This window comes from Haemaphysalis longicornis, unplaced genomic scaffold (genome assembly GCF_048455015.1).
Source record: "Haemaphysalis longicornis isolate Haplotype H1 unplaced genomic scaffold, Haemaphysalis longicornis Haplotype H1 scaffold_7, whole genome shotgun sequence".
NCBI lineage: Eukaryota > Metazoa > Arthropoda > Arachnida > Ixodida > Ixodidae > Haemaphysalis > Haemaphysalis longicornis.
Window position 1 is genome coordinate 65,822,629 of NW_027526422.1, and position 16,408 is coordinate 65,839,036.

General features: G+C 47.4%; 1 protein-coding gene across 1 annotated transcript in view; it reads right to left on the reverse strand.

Annotated features, from left to right (window-relative positions):
* LOC144145841 (erythroferrone-like) overlaps positions 1 to 16,408 on the reverse strand; it is a 54,098-nt gene that overhangs the window by 11,629 nt on the left and 26,061 nt on the right. Inside the window, exon 2 of the mRNA XM_077677631.1 lies at positions 327 to 449. Coding sequence (XP_077533757.1) covers positions 327 to 449 — 123 coding nt within the window. The remainder of the gene's footprint in view (positions 1 to 326; positions 450 to 16,408) is intronic.

Sequence of the window (16,408 nt, forward strand, 5' to 3'; positions counted from 1 at the left end):
TTTCCACGAATATTACCATTTCGGAAACAAAATGGCAGGAAACTATATAAAATCAAGGCAACTAAGCTGTGACTTGTGCTTTACCTAAGTGAGCGAACTTTGAAGAAGCCTTGCCTCTTTCATGTTCGACCTTTTTCCCCAGATGTACTGGCTCTGCGGGATCGAAACATTGCTAGGACACCCAGCGGGCGTACGTCAGTCTTGGCAGACCCGCCAACACTAGCCAGAGGAAGCCAGATAAAGATGAGAGGTTGGATTGGTAATGTGGCCGAGGTTATTTGTCTTCAGCTGGATGAGTATTTCAATGCCTCTGGTTACGGACGCACCATTCTGAGGAATGACGGATTAACTCTCTTCTTGGGCCTCCTGGTTTCTGTTCTCTCCGAGTGGCGCAGAAAAGCCTGCCATGTCTTCCGAGGATCCAGGGTCATTGGTCGCTCGTGCTGTGCCTGCAATCGATGCAAAAAAAAAACACGAACATAAAATGTATAGCAGCTTTTAGATTTTGCACGCCCCATTTCCAAAAAAGGGCTGTCTGCAACATGCAATAACGCCGCATTTCCGCCGCATTTTTCACTACAAACATCGTGGGTTGTTTTTTGACTGCCTACTCGATTAGGGACAGACGAGAGTGACGATCATTTCTTTATGAGCTTCGTAAATACAACGCCGTAGCAGGGGTATGAGTTTAATCCCTGACCTTCTGGTTAGATAACTACCGCTGAACACCTAAACTGCTCTTTATGCTTGTGAACTCCTCTCCTCCTTTCTTCTTTTCTGTCTTGTCGTAATAGCTGCGGTCCAGTGCGAGGACGCGAGAGCAAAAAAGCCTACAAGGGGGGAGGGTAGAGATAAGGTCAGCAAACCCTTCGTCGTCCCCTCTCGCAGTGAAAGGGACATCCCAAGTCCCCTCTGTTTCGTCCGTACATTCCGGCAGGGTTATTCGCGTACTTCTTTGGAAGAGGCCGCATCCTTCCACGCCTCCCTCGCGCTCCCTCTTGATTTGGAGCTCGGCTAACCAGAAGGAATAACACGACCAATAATTCACAGAAGACGGTCTTTAAGCAAGCCTACTATGGATGAATTCTCGGATAAGCCGGACGTACATGTAATAAGGATTACGACAGCTTTCTGTCGATGCGTGCACCCACAAAGTCACAAAGGTACATATAATCCAGCGCCCTCACGTGATTAACTCGGTTAACGTTGATGCTTGGGCTAGTTGGTGTTCCCTATTCTTGACTTCGCAGCGCACACAAACAAACAAAGACGATAGGGAGAGCGAGGCACACAGGCGTTGACTTACAACTGAAGTTTAGTGCTGTGACATCTGGCATACAAATACAGCAGAAATCTAGGCAACAAAGAACACGTGAAAACAAAATTACAAATCCTCCTTGACGTCGCTACCGCCATGTGCATACACACTGTGTAGATATATGATTTCTTCTGCTGACAGCGCGACAGAAGGGACGTTTACACACTGTCCTTCTATCTTTGCGATTTCATGAGCCTCAATAATTTCCCTTGTCAGTTTATGCTGATTTTCCTACAATATTGCGGCACTATCGAATATCGGCTCGCACTCAGCACAGTCTCTACAATGTATTACTAGATGACCGCTTTTGTACTTTTCCACATTGTAACTGTGTTTCTTTAACCTGTCGTTAGCATGTCCCTCCGTTTTCCTGATATATTATCTGTCACACAATAACGGGATACTGTAAACTACGTTTGTTGCGCATGGAGTAAACTGTTGTTGATGCTTCTTCCTACAAACCCGAGAACTAGGGTTATCACTGGTGATGCGGTCGGCGATTAACTCAAAAAAGAGAAAAAAAACGAAGCTAGAAAATTTCTCCCACCTTCCCTAGCGGGAACCCCTGTGTAGATGCGACGCATAGGGGGTTCCGTTGTTGTTTCCGTTAGGTTGATTCTCCCATCGCGTGAAACGTGCCGTGAACTGCCTGCCGCGGCTATGACGTAACGTGGCGGGGCTATGACGCAACACAATCCAACGCAATCCACATTAATACAATCCAATAGAAATCCAATCCAAATCCAATTCAATCCAACCAAGCCAAGCCAAGACAAGCCAATCGAATCCAATCCAATGCCCTTCGCGAGAGAGTGTTCGCTATCGCAGAAGAGAGGGGGTGAGCGGCGGAGAGCGCAGCTCGCGCGGCGAGGAGAATGGGGGAGGGGTGTGGACGGAAAACAGCAACGCCGTATGGAGGGACAAGGCGAGTGAATGAGATGCAGTCGCATCTAAAAATTGGCACAACCACGAGGTACACGCCTGGTGTTCGTTAGAGCTATTCAAGCTTGAGAAATAAACCGCATGGCGTAAGTTAGGAACCATGTATGAATATACGTTTCAGAGAAAGTGGTGAAACAAAAAAAGAAAGCCGGTGATGCGAAGCTCTTACGGCCACGACAAGGAGCATTTGCGAAGCAACATTCAAAGACCTCACCTTTTCAGCTTCAAGCTCTCTCACACGCACGAAAATAAAAAGAGTCCGTTATCACATAATTGCACTAGGGTATCGTGCATTGACTTTAAAAGACCAATTATAGCGAACAAGGAAGCCGGACGAATGATCTGACTCAGAAATGAGGCACCTCTGTAACATCACACAATACGCGTAACGCTCGCATTGCGCGTTGTCACGTCGGGGGACCACATGTTTTGAGTTAAGTAGTGCTCTTTATTGCGCAATTAAGCTAGTTTTTACCTTCGATGGCATTGATTGGTTATTCCGGCCGGTTTAGGCGCAGCGAGAACACGAATGTTTTAAGAGCGCACGGCAAAAATAGGCCGCACCTATAAAATCAGAACTTGATACTCGTAATAGAAGTTTAAGCGGCTCCACTCAACTTGAAAGCTGTCAAGTGCCGAGCAGTGATTCGCCAGAGGGGTTGTAACACCGTTCTCCACTCCTTGCTACCAACCCTCGGGCTCTTCCTCTCCCTCTCTGACTCCTCTCTTGATGAAGTGACCAGAAGTTTGTTTAATGCAATTCAATTTTCAGCCTTTGCAGTGCTTGCCCGCCTTCTCCTGGGACAGCTCGCATTCTTTTTTTATCGTTTTTTTTTTTTGTTCTACCTGGAACAGGAGGAGCGGGAGTCCTGTTCTTTTTGTACTCGCTTTCATACCGTACGTGGTGACGGTTTCCTCCGCCATTTTGAACGCGTCATTTTTTTCTTCCGCGGCTACTTTTCTTCGCTTACTATAGTAAAAACCAACCAAACGAGCATTCCTAAGAAAATTAACGAATGGACTGCCAGTTAAGTAGATATATTGTAGCAGGGTGGCGAGTTGGGCCAGTTGACTCACATTCAAAAAGCAGGGAGGCGCTGGTGCGGCTGGGTCCTCAAGGGAAACGAGTAAAACGTTTGCTGTGTTGCCCTACGTACATAGGATGACGCACGGGCTGAAAAAGGTGGCAGCGCGGTTTGGTGTGGACGCTGTGTTTTCTGCCCCTGTTAAATTAAACAGCGTTTGTAGGGCAGTCTACACGCGTGCTGGAGATGAATTGGGAAAAAAGAAAGGAGCGTGTCAAGTAAATCATGTATCACCCTTTTAACCGTGCTGTGTAGCTGTTGTTTACAAGATTATTTTATCTTGCGGAAAAGTGCATGTTCGTCAGACAGGTCACTACGTAAACATCCGACTAATGGAGCATCGTAACACGCTTAAGAAAGAGGAACACGCACGTCTGGCCACGCATTGTCACACGTGTGAGCGCCTTTGCTATCCGCTTTTCCTTGAGGCTGATATCCTGTACAGGCAGAAAGACAGGCGTACTAGACAGTTGCTGGAATCATTCTACATCAGAAAATGGGGGAGTGATTGCGTCAGTTAATCATCATTTGTCTTGCACGAGAAAGAATTTGTTTATTGGGAGCGGTCGTTGCGATAAGGTGTTCCAGTGGTAAGAAGGGTGCGTTGTCAACTGTGGAGTGTTTTGGCCGTGTTAGTATGTCATTGGCTGATGCGGGCACGTGGCGTGGGGGAGGTAGATTCTGTGTATGTATAAGTAGTTAAGACGTCTTTCCATTAAATCGAGTTGAAAGTTAGCGCTTGTCCTGTTCGCTTCTTTTTTAATTGTGTCCCTGTTATTTCGCGCTATTCCCGAAGCGGTGTGTACATATATTTTGCCCCAAATGTACCTGCAGTTTTTTTTTTGCGCCAAATGATTCTGACTGTAGGGCTTTACGAGCCGACGCAACGCAGGCGATGAGGCGCGCCGTAGTGGAGGGCTCCGGTTTCATTTTGACCACCTTGGGATCTTTAACGTGCACCGAAATGTCGCACACACGGGCGTTTTTGCGTTTCGCCTCACCAGAAAAGCGGCCGCCGTGGCCGGGAATTGAACCCGCGACCGCTTGCTCAGGAGCTCAACGCCTTAAGCGCTAACCACATGGAGCGATTTTTCCAGCGACGCGACGAGCGACGCGACTAGGATCCGCAGTCGCCGAACCGAAGTCGCTCGCCGAGGCAACCACATGACAGCGACGGCTCGAGCGACTGAGGATGGCGATGGCACTGCGCACAGTAACGCGCTTGGTACGCTGGTTGTTTGCAAACATTGTTTTTGGTTCATTTGTCATAAAAAGCATGGCTAAAAAGTATTACGCCTTTCTACCTTTGTTGTTGCACTTCATTGCATCTCTAAAACTAGTTTGGGTTAGCGATAGCGCACGCTTTTCCTTCTGCGCCTCGTCTCTCGGCTCCAACATGAACGCCGTGAAGAATTCGCTTTCTTGACGTCGTTTTTCCCACACGGGTCTCACCCAGTGTGTGCGGGAGCCTTCTTGCTTCTGCTTCAGCGTGTACACAAGCTTTGCCACGCAAAGCTTTCTTTTCCGCTGCACCGCAAGCGTCGTCTGCGTGGATTTGCAAAATCTTCCCCCCGTTCTCTTCCAAAACCGGAGGTTGCGTGCTTACGTAGGGGCTCTCTTATTGGCTAGTCGCTGAGGCCACTTCCGGGAGGCGAGCGACTGTTTCTGGCGACCCAGAACCGAGCGATTCGATGAGCGACTTGGTCCGCGGCGAAAAGTAGTTCGTCGCTAGTCGCGTCGCTCCCCAAGTCGCTTGCAAAATCGCTCCATGTGGTTGGGGCTTTAGCCACTGAGCCACCACGGCGGGTTTTTGCGCCGAACAATGGGGACATGCATGACAAACGCCGGTGGTTACAGGGCTTTCGAACGGTCCTGCATTTATAAACATCTTGTTCAAGTATCCTCTTGCCAGAAGGCTGCATCGAGGAACCAGCGGGTATCTTTTCGAAGCTTCTAACTTGGATGAGTGACGCCACGTGACACTGTGACCGCGGACGAGCTACGACGGCAAGCCGGGCCCTTAAAGTGCTCCGCCCTTAAAAATCCCATTTCATCGCTTTGAAATCCTTTCGTTACCCCGTACCCTTTGCTTTATTGCAAAGCTCTTTATTTATTTTTGATATAGTCACCGACATCAGCTTAGATCCGCTTCAGTATTATACTTTCCATACTTCAGCTTCCTCTTTGTCGTAAAGGTCTCTGTTCGACGCATTGACGTACGTGTTGGCGTTACAACCCAGCTCCTGACTTTATTAAACTGAGTGAGTGCAGGCAATAAACTCAATATGGGCTCCGACCAGCCTCAGTACATCAATTTCCACTTTAATCCCTCCCATCGAGTTTCCATCAAATACTTTTCCGCGGAAATCGGAGCGAATTCGGGTGCCTGCCGAAGTATATTGCTTTCGTCATCGTCCGAATGTTCGCTTCATGTCTTCGGATTTACTTAGTTTTTTTTTTTTTTCTACGTTCACACCTCAATACACTGCTGCGCAAAAAAGCTCTTTTTTTGATCCCGTAACGACGGGGTGTTACGGTGACCTTCCAAATGTTCGAAGGACACCGCGTACGGGTTTCTATGCGTCGCAATATCGGTTCCTTCCGCGTACGGGACTGAAATCTGCGGAGCACCGAGCAGCTGGGCTTAGGTTTCCATATATATCACGCGTGCAACGGAGCAAATGTAATCCCGTTTGTCTTTGTTTCTAGCCCAACTGAGACGACGTTTTGATATCCAATATCGAGATTGTGCGACCGGCATCGGGAAAGCGACTCGGCGGCTCCCACGGACATTCGCTGTGCGCCTGGCAGCCGGTCTTCTAAGTCTGGAGTTACGCGAAGAAAAAAGAAAGAAGTAATCTCAGATCTTTCGCTGCTTTCGCCTCATTTTTCTTTGTTACAGGCTGATCCGGAAAAAAATACTTCGGCATTACGGTGCGCCACGTCCTGTACACGCACTAAGCCATAAGAAGTGCACATGTTTTTTCTTTGTTTACCAAGAAGCATGCGATGCACTTGTGCGGTACGTTAGGTTGTCTACGAACTTGTTCCAAATTTTACTTAAAGAGAAGTCGCATAAGCGGTTACCCGTTCGTTAGGGCATCACGGAGAGGCTGAGATTCTCGAAAGCTGGAGAGGTAGAGCGAAGAGTCGGGCTCCTTTGCAATATCGCTGGTCGAGACCGAGGCAATACTTCCGGTACATCGATCCCAGCGACACCGTCTCTCAAAGTAAGCCCCATAGCTGGTGTAACTCTATACAGTAGGTGACATCTGAATCTCTGTTGGTGACAGTGGCTACGCAAGGAACATTTACCGCGTTGTGCTCTGCCCTGAATCAGTTCGTTTGAAAGTCACAGCAACGACATAACTATTTTGTAATAATTGCACTAAAGGTCCACGTGATTCTTGGGATCTAGAGCTCATTGGTCCCGGCATGACACGGCAAGGCAGACATGGTTTCAAGCGTTGCGTGCTGTCACTGAAATATTCCTGTTTCTTTATTTCTTTTCCAGAAAATATAGTATGCCCCACTTCAAGTTAATACAGAAGGTTTGGGCACGAAAGCAAAAAAATTACCCGACATCACTTTTAAGTTCTTGATATTATTACAATTACCCGCCGCGGTGGCTCAGTGGCTAAGGCGTTACGCTGCTGAGCCGAAGGACGAAGGTTCGATTCCCGGCCGCGGTGGGTGCTTTTCTGATAAAGGCGAAAAGCAAAAACGCCCCTCTGTTCGAAATGTCGGCTCACGTTAAAGATCCCCATGCGGTCAAACTTCATCCGGACTGCTTCATTATGGCACGCCTCATAACCTGTGTAGTTCCGACGCGTTAAAACTCCATAATCAATCTATATTATTAAAATCAACAACAATACTAATGATTGCGACCATGACGAATATAAAGGTGGTCGTGGTTGTAGGCGTGCCTGCCACTACATGGAGTGCTTATATAACGAAGTCAACACATCTGCGTCCTACTCTAGCGAAAATAAACATTTGCAAACGCTTTTGGCATTGATCTCTTTGACAAGAGCCGGTGCGGAACAGCTTTCTGGCCATCTCATAATAATCAAATTACTGGGTTCTCATGTGGCTGTTATTTGCGCTGTGTTTGAAGTGAAAGCCCAGCGAAATCGGGTCAGCCACGACGTGGGGATCCATTTGCCAAAGAACCGCCAGAACAGGGGTACCTTATCTGCTTTCACTGCCTGAAGAAGAATTAGCGCAGTTCCCGATGGGGACATTTTCCAGCGAAAAGGGTGTTTTCATAACGTCTCGAGCCGCTGTGAGTGCGGGGATATTCGGCAGATGTTGTTTTCATGTCTCTGCAAATATTTCCTCCTCATTCGGCGCCTCTTGAACGACCAAACGCTCGTCCTTCTTGCTGTAGTGACCAACCATTATTTGCGGTTTTCTGTTGCTCCACAAAACGCTCATAACTCTCACGTACGCCCGAATATATTCCCTTTAATTTGCATCGATCTGCTGTCCCTTTTACGACCTCTATACGACCCCTGGCTACGAGACTCGCTGGAAAAGATTATTTCCATTCGCTTTCACGTTTAACGGTGTACGTCAAACGGAGCAGCGTTGCCCCAGATATCATTTTCAACTGCTCCAACCACTACTTTATACTGGATCGCCCCAAAAGGGGATGTTTCCTTTTACTGACAGTAAATTTGAACCACATATTGCAAGCATCTAGGCGCGAAATTGACGGCACCGATAAACAACCTAACGTGCACGGAGAAATACGCGGAAACGTTCGCCACATAATCAGGGCACGGCAAAATTTGTACAAATCGCGCATATAAAAGTCCTCGAGCTGCGAGAGCCAGGCTGTTCCGCACAATGGAGGAGAAGCACACTAAATCATACAGCCCAGGCCCTTGGCACGTAGCCAGGTTCGTTTTATTTTGATAGGAAGTACGGATCGATACGAGTCCAAAACTTGGTGCCCGTCCGGAGGAAGAGAGAGTGCTACACTATTATCTCGCTGAGCATCCTTTCCCGTCTTCTTTATTTTTCTTTTTTTGTTGTTGCTGTTGTTCCATAACACCTCTATCTCCTTCTACCTCTACCTCCCTCTACCTCTACATCTCGGTGCGTGCATTTGTAGTGTGATATCTTTGTATTCTTGTATCGCTTTCGGAACTGTGGTTTCTTCCCGCAGGCGCTTTTCCACCGCGCGCCGCAATTTTTCATTTCGCGAGGAGCATCGATATGTCTTCCTTCCGCTACTTCCGACCTCCTTCCTGCCGCTGCTTCCGTTGCTGTTGTTGACATCCCGGCGCACGCTTCCACAATAGCAGCACGCAGCCAACGTACACAAAACATGGCGTTGCGCGCTCGGCGGTGGAACTTCGCAGACGCCGCTACATAACGGTGGTGCCGAGCCAAGAGCGGGAAAATGAGCGCCGTACTGCGAGACAGATAGGCGGAGATGGCACTTTCGGGAAATAATCAGCGCCGGCAGATGCAAGAATCCGTCATGCCAGAAAGGGCCCCACGGAACATAGCGATTTGTCTCTATATGGTGCGTTGATGGTTGAAGCATGCGAGTCTTGCACTGGAAGTCTTCAGTGAAAGGAAGCTTCGTAGCCGGTACGCAAGAGTACAGAACAGTGCTAACTTACCGCGAATACATGTGAATACCGCATAAGTTCGATCCTTAAATGCTAAAATACCAAAACGGTAACGACAGCGAAAATTAGAAGTGTTAGATTTTAGGCGAAAAGCAAAAACGCGTGTGTTTACGAGATTTCGGCGCAAGCTAAAGATCCCCAGGTGGTCACAATTAATCCGAAGCCCTCAACTACGGCGCGCCTCATCGTCTGCGTTGCGTCCGCGCGTTAAACCCTACAATCAATCAATCAATCAATCAATTAATCAATCAATCAACCTATCTATCTATCTATCTATCTATCTATCTATCTATCTATCTATCTATCTATCTATCTATCTATCTATCTATCTATCTATCTATCTATCTATCTATCTATCTATCTATCTATCTATCTATCTATCTATCTATCTATCTATCTATCAATCAAATCAAGGAGTGTTACATCTTGTACCTCACATTGATTGATTGATTGATTGATTGATTGATTGATTGATTGATTGATTGATTGATTGATTGATTGATTGATTGATTGATTGATTGATTGATTGATTGATTGATTGGATAGTAGTCAACAAGGGCATAGCGAATGACTCACGAAAACAGTTAATCCTGCAGGCTTCCTCTCTTCCTCCCTCTCCCCCCCTAGCACACTATCTCGGACTGTCCGAGTGAATTTACCACTTTCTCATTCTTTTTACCGCAGAACGTGGTGCAGGGAACTCGCCAAGGGAGCGTGTAATTGATCCGGAAGAATGTTCCGGAACATTGCTCAGTGAGTATCCAAAAATGAGCACGAGGAGGGCACAGTGGAACAGGAATGAGACCCCATCGTCATTTTCGCTAGCGCCGCATCACGATATGGTCCCTCAAGACGAACTGCATAGCGTGTCACGAGGAAGAATAAAGAAAGAACTTCAGTAAAACACATTGTTCTGCAAGTTGGTGCATATTAGGTAAAACTTAGAGTAGAGCGCGATTCAAAAAGGATGACAGAAAGGCAACAAATAGAGCGCTCGTGTTTGTCGTCTTTCAGTCGTCCTTGTCGAATCGCGCTCTAAGTTTTACCAAATTAAGAAAGATCTCTCTTTTTTTTTAATTTTGGGTTAACGCGCCGAGGCTACACCTGCACTACGAGGCTGTCCGGGTCTTTGGAATAACTTTGACCACCGGGGGTCGTTGACGTGCGTGAAATTATCGGCACAGGGCGTCTTTGCTGGTACGAAACAGTAGCCCCTCTCATGCAAAAGGTCCTTAGCCCTCGACGCGCTCTTTCCATTACTACAGCTGAAAGCGGATTGAAGTGCGCCTGAATGCATGCATGTTATTGCACACCCACCACCCGCCAACATATTCAATGTTCTAGCAGTTCTTTTGAAAGCAGCATTAACCCATCGTTCCAGTGGGAGGCAAAGTTGCTTATGCAAACGTTGCGTACACGGGCCGCCTTTATACTTGGAATACGAGTGATATTGATGATCACCCGGCTATTTGTTAAGGATTAAAAAATGCTGCACACGCCAAACAGTCTCGAAGAAAAATCTCCCTCCACCTGGCTGTCCCTCCCTTATCAACAGTTGCATACAGTGCGTCACTGGACACCCGCTACGTATGAGGTACTGCCCAGACTAATTGGGAACTATAAGCCTTCGAAAGCGGGCGTGACATTCAAAGAAGCTCGAAACAACCGCAATGCCTTGACCTCAGAGCTCGCTTCCTGTTTTTGAAGTTCGCTGAACTGTTTATTTATAGACAGCCCGTCATTTGCCCAAAGTTTGCATTAGGAGGGGTGTTATTCTTCGTCGGTGAAATGGGAGCGCTGCCTTTTGGTTTCCCGGGAGACCATTCACTCATCAGGGTAAAAAGAAAAATGGCGAAGCAGGTCAAATGAAAACGGCAAACTCCTCGCTTCAGTGCGCAAAAGGACGAGGAAATAATTAAAAACACATTTTGATAGGACCATCCGGGGGGAAGTTCCTTAAAGGTGCAAGAATACAGGCTTAATATCACCGTCCTAGTTAAATTAGGATAGGGAGCCGCCAAATAGGGAAGCGCTTATCATAGGCTTTTATCGAAACTGATCTGCACAAGGAAGCTTTCGTTTTTAAACTAGCTCGCCACCCACTAACGCTATATATGTACCAAAACTGGTCGCGCAGGCGTGCAGGCTTAGGTACCGGCTTTCTATACACGTTGTTTACATCCTTGCGCTCAGTTTGAACAAGCTCCCCGCCAAAAACACCAGTTAGGTAGAAAGTTCAGGCCAATTCATCCTTTATTTCCTCTATGGACCACCACGAAGTATTACATGAGAGGCGGGGAGAGTGGGAGGTGCAACTAGTTAAACACAAATGTTGGTCTGTAAAGCGGGATTCACACGACGGAGAAACCCTCTCACGGAGGCGGACGGATATGTGACGTCAACAGCACGTGACGGGATCAGCCGGCCTGACGGCGCATCCACACGTGCGGTGCTACGCGGAGTGACTAGCAGACGACAGCGCCGAGGAACAGGTTCCATTCCCCGCCGAGGGCCAGCGCCGTCGAGCGAAAACATGCGGAGGCATTTTCTTTCGCGGAGCCACCGCGGGCTATCCCCACCGAGGGGCGGAGCCTAAAACCGGTCACGTGAGCGGGTGCCGCGAGCCAAAAAGAGAGGGTTTCTCCGTCGTGTGAATCCCGCTTAAAGGAGCCATGAAGAGAAAATGCAAGTTGGTTTTATTCGAAAGATTTCGTGTTTTATAGTGCCCCCAGCGCTTGTCCGGATACAAACGGTGCTTTATTCACTGAGAAATTAAACAATTTAGGTTAAAATTTTGATTTTCCCGCTCAATCATGCGTTTTCGTGGTCCCAAATGACATCACAGGAACCGACCGCTCTGCAGCCTAGAGTACCTTCATTCACGCATCCGCCGTACAGGGTAGAGACACGTATACGCTGGCGCCGCCATTTTGGGTCGCTCGCTCGCCGCCGAAGCATGTCATTGTGTGAAAACCGCGCTAAAATTATCGCCGCAACGCGGTTACTGAAGCAGTTTGAATCATATTGTCTGTTTCGCGTTGCTGGGTCTCGTGGGAAACGAAAAGAACAACGCGTTGAGAACGCTGGCCCAATTGCGGCGGCACGGGACCGTTCAAAGGTTGTCTCCACCCTGTACAGCGGTGTTGGTTTGTTCCCGCGTTTCTTTGCGTTCTGTAACCTAGATGGCGCCACCATACCATGGCAAGCGTTTGGTTTGCTTTTGCCCGCATTTAAACCTGGCTTGTTTTTGTTCTGGGAGAAAATATTCGTTCCCTGAAACAGTGCTCGCTCGACAAATGGGGTCACGTAAGACACCGTTGCTTGCGTCAATCGGCCAGTGTCGTCTGAGACAACCCCAAGCCCCGTAGTGCTGTGCAGCTAAACGAAGCATGCTGTGCGCAGTACGAACAGCAGTACGCATCAGTACTTCTATGTTTACATGTGCTTTCGTAACTTCCACTGTTTGTCCCATCATTCTTATTGCTTTGTAAAGAATGTGCCCTAAATTTAAGCGCAAATCGCTCGTTCGTCTAGTTTGTAAGCTCTACCTAATTTTCGTCTGCTTCTGCCAGCCTCCGCCAATCGCAGAGCTTAGCTCATGTGACATCATAGGTTCTGTTGCGGGAAATGAGCTGGTGGGTCGCATGACCATTCCCGTTTTTACTAATTATGTAGCTTATTTGAGCGACGTTTACGTTAAAAGTGGTGTCAGTATGATTCTAACGAGACAATCTTTTGAATGAACCAAACTTGTGTTTTCTCTTCATGGCTCCTTTAAGGAGGCCACAAAAGGCAGGTGAACTAGAAACGCAAACTAAACTAAAATTTTGAGTATGGCGAAGGTTGGCCTTTAGGCGCCGAACGCAAAAGCGGTATCGAGCCCGTTCGCATCGCGCTATCATTTGTTTGTCGTGCTCTTGACTCACGCCTCGCCTGGTGCCCGCGGGAGTTGAACTCTTTCCGGACCATCGGTTGGGTGGTGGTGGTCGTAACGCATGTTTTTAACACAAAAGAATTTTACGCTGGGATACACCAAAATTTCACTAACGTCATATTCATCACGGAAAGGACGCCAGTACACCGTCGCCGAAGCGACCCGCCAGCAGGACGTCGTTCGCCAAGCACACCCACAAGACAGCCGCCAACCCGCAAATCATGCTCAGCTGCAGATTTCGCTGCACATTTCACTGTCATATTTTACCGATTCCTATGACAGATGAATGAACCACAGTTTGTTTTATTTAAAAAGAGTACAAATACGCCATGTTACGCGTTTGAGAATTTTGGTGTCTAGGGGAAAGGGGTAGGTTATGGAACTAAGGTGTGAGGAAGGGCTAGTTGGTTCATAATCTTGGCGAAAAACAGCGCTCAGAAACGGAACGGAAGACAAGAAAGAGACACATAGGGCGCTGGCTAATACCTCAATGAATTTTATTCCGCGCAGACAATAAAGGACATTGTATATGTGCGTTCCTAACATTTGTTATTTTTGTGTTCTTTACGCCTTTTCTATATTACCTATGCGTAGCACAATTCATTCAGTTGTTAGTCATCGCCCGTCTGGGCTTCTTTCTTGTCTTCCGTTCCGTTTCTGAGCTCTGGTTTTTTTTGTTTTGTTTTTTTTTTGCAAAAGTTGGGGGAATCGGGAAAAAAGCAATGGCACTAATGTGGTAGGAAGCTGAAAGAAGTAGTACAGGCCGGATTACTCAATTTTTTCTTTCACGCCGGTCAATGGTCTCGGCGACGACGGCTTTTCTGCGACACGGTGCCCTTAACGCTAATCGTTAATAATGATAGTAATCAATAATAACGCTCCTTGAAAAACAAATACTCGCTATTCTCCCAGAATTACAACGGCTGTTGACTTCAGTAGGGGCACTTTCTGGGGAACCCTGAAAAATGGCTGGCGTCTTAAAGGGCCCCTGAGATGGGGGTTTTTGGGGGGTCGATGGTATCGGAGCGCAACGGCTATTTCTTGAACTAATCGTGACGTGTTTGTGCGCTCTTGATTTAGTCAATTTTTTACGAGCGTAAAAACATCAGAAAGCTACAAAAAACATCTTTTGTGTGTGGGTGCTTTTACACAGTCACACATATTTGTTTTATACCGGAGTGTAAAGCACTTACACACCGGGCCAAACCGGGCTTGACGCTCCTCCGTTCTCGGCGGAAGGATACAGTGAGCGCAGGAGCAACGACGCTTGCAGCCAGCGTGATCGCTCAGCGCTCCGTGTCTCAGTTTTCTTTGCATTTGCTTTCTTGGACGCTGTACCCGAAAGGATTCTTTGCACCATCTGTGTTTCGAGCGTAGCCTCGACGTTGTTTCAGAGGTGGTAACGAACGGCGCGCCAAGGGAGCGCCGCGCCGACGACGAAGGAGGAGCTCCGCACGCAGCGCTTGGACGACGCCGGGCACTGCTCGTGATCACGAGGCGCACGCTCAAGTGCGCTCACGCGGGCTGAATAAATCAGTTCAAGCCCAAACGCTGTCGCAGCTGATTCTCTGCGGCGGTCGCGACAAGGGCAAGAGCATGCTCATCCCGTAACGACAACTGCCAAAGAGTTTCATTTCATTGCTTCCCATCAAGTCATGATCGCAGGAAAGTGTGGTTTGCTGCACCGGCCTTCTGAATGAACCTGTTGCCTAGTGTCCTTAGCGCGCTTTACCGTTTACCGTGTTAAATGAAGCAAGAGTAGCCGTTTGCCGCTGAAAACGAAAGGATTGCACTCTGCGGTTTCTGCATTCCGGCTTACCGGCTCTGCCGAGTAGCGACATCTGGCGAATTTGTCGCAAAGTAAATGACACAAACGTTTGTTGCCCAGAACTGTTCGCTTACGCTTGAAATGGCTTGAATCTTAGACGTCTTAGATTGAACTCTCACAATACAATATTTTTTTTTAAAAGAGCCGTATACTTCTACTGTAGAGCTTAAAAAATCGAAAACATGACGTTGACGCCGCCATCTAGTGGGAAGAATTAGGACCAAGTATTGCATTAACCAGAATTCACGCCACCGCTAAATATTTCGATATAAAATGAGTAAGATATATTGTAATGATTCCGCAGTTACCTATATTACCTTGCCCAAGACGATTTTGAAAGCATAAAAGAGCTATGCTAGTTCATAAAGGCATCTGAACCATTGGAAGCGTGGGAAGCTGGAGTAGGGGCGGAAATTTTGCTCGCTCATTCTAAAAAAAATTGTCATTTATCGTGCTCCTGATCATCATTTAGCAAGAATGTAGTAAGCAACATCAACTAAAATTGCTTGCATGAAGCGCAGAGCACAGCGCATTTGCTGTGCCGTAAAGTTCCGGAAGAACGCCCACCCAAATTTAAGTACATGTGATATCAAGTGAAAAATACGAGATTGGCGAAATTTCGGGTCAAGCGCGGAAAGGACGAATAAGTGACCGCATCTACACATGAAGAGATGATTCGGGTTTGTTTTGTTCACTCATCGGCGCTAAAGCCATGGATTTTACGGGGTGGGCGCGCGTCTTTCAGTAAATTGAATATTTCACCCGTAAAAGGGGGTGGGCGATGTTTCGGGGGAGGGCGTTCACTCGGAACTTTCCGGTAATCTAATCAAAACGCGAGCGTACATTTCGCCGGCGCAGGGGGCTCGCTACTACAGTCGGTAGAAATTCTAGCCTCTGTATCGCTATGTAGCGACGGTAAAAATAAGTTACCGTTCACGAAAACTCTCGCGCATGCAAGGTCGACTTCCGCAATCACCAGTATCTCCTGCTCAAAGTCCGTAAAGACTGAAAACGTAGCTTAAAAAAAAAAAAAAAAAAAGGACGTCGTCGTCTCATGTGCGACCCACTCGCTGAAGTAACCATGGTAACGACGACGCTCTAAACCAAACCGCCGCCGTCAAAAACCGCGGACATTCCGGCGGCCAACCATGAAATGAGTGCTTCGCCTCGGACGAGGTCGGACTATGTCGTCATCGCAAGCCGCCGAGCCAACAAATAGTTCTGTCTCGTCGGGGTAATAACTTTTGTTAGCGTGAGCGAATATGCTTACTATTTTTGGACTTGTTTCTACAAGAACTATAGAGTAGATTTCTGACACAAACAAAAACACTTTGAAATCCATCTCAGGCCCCCTTTAAGCGTCACGAAGACTCCTTAAGAATGGTACCTTAAATTCTGCACTCAAACGTTACAGTAAAAGGGCAAAAATATTCGCCTTACAATGCGGGATCACTTATTCACGTACACAAAAGATCTCCACATTTCCTCTTCTTTCTGTAGGACAAAATACGTGCGCCATTTTAATCCCCCCCCCCCCTTACACAAACGCCTTATATATAAAATCACATCTGCCTCACATCGCAGGCTCGAGGTATTCGCATTTTTACATGTTAATAATAGATTCAGTAAAGACATTTACTGAGTGAAGATACG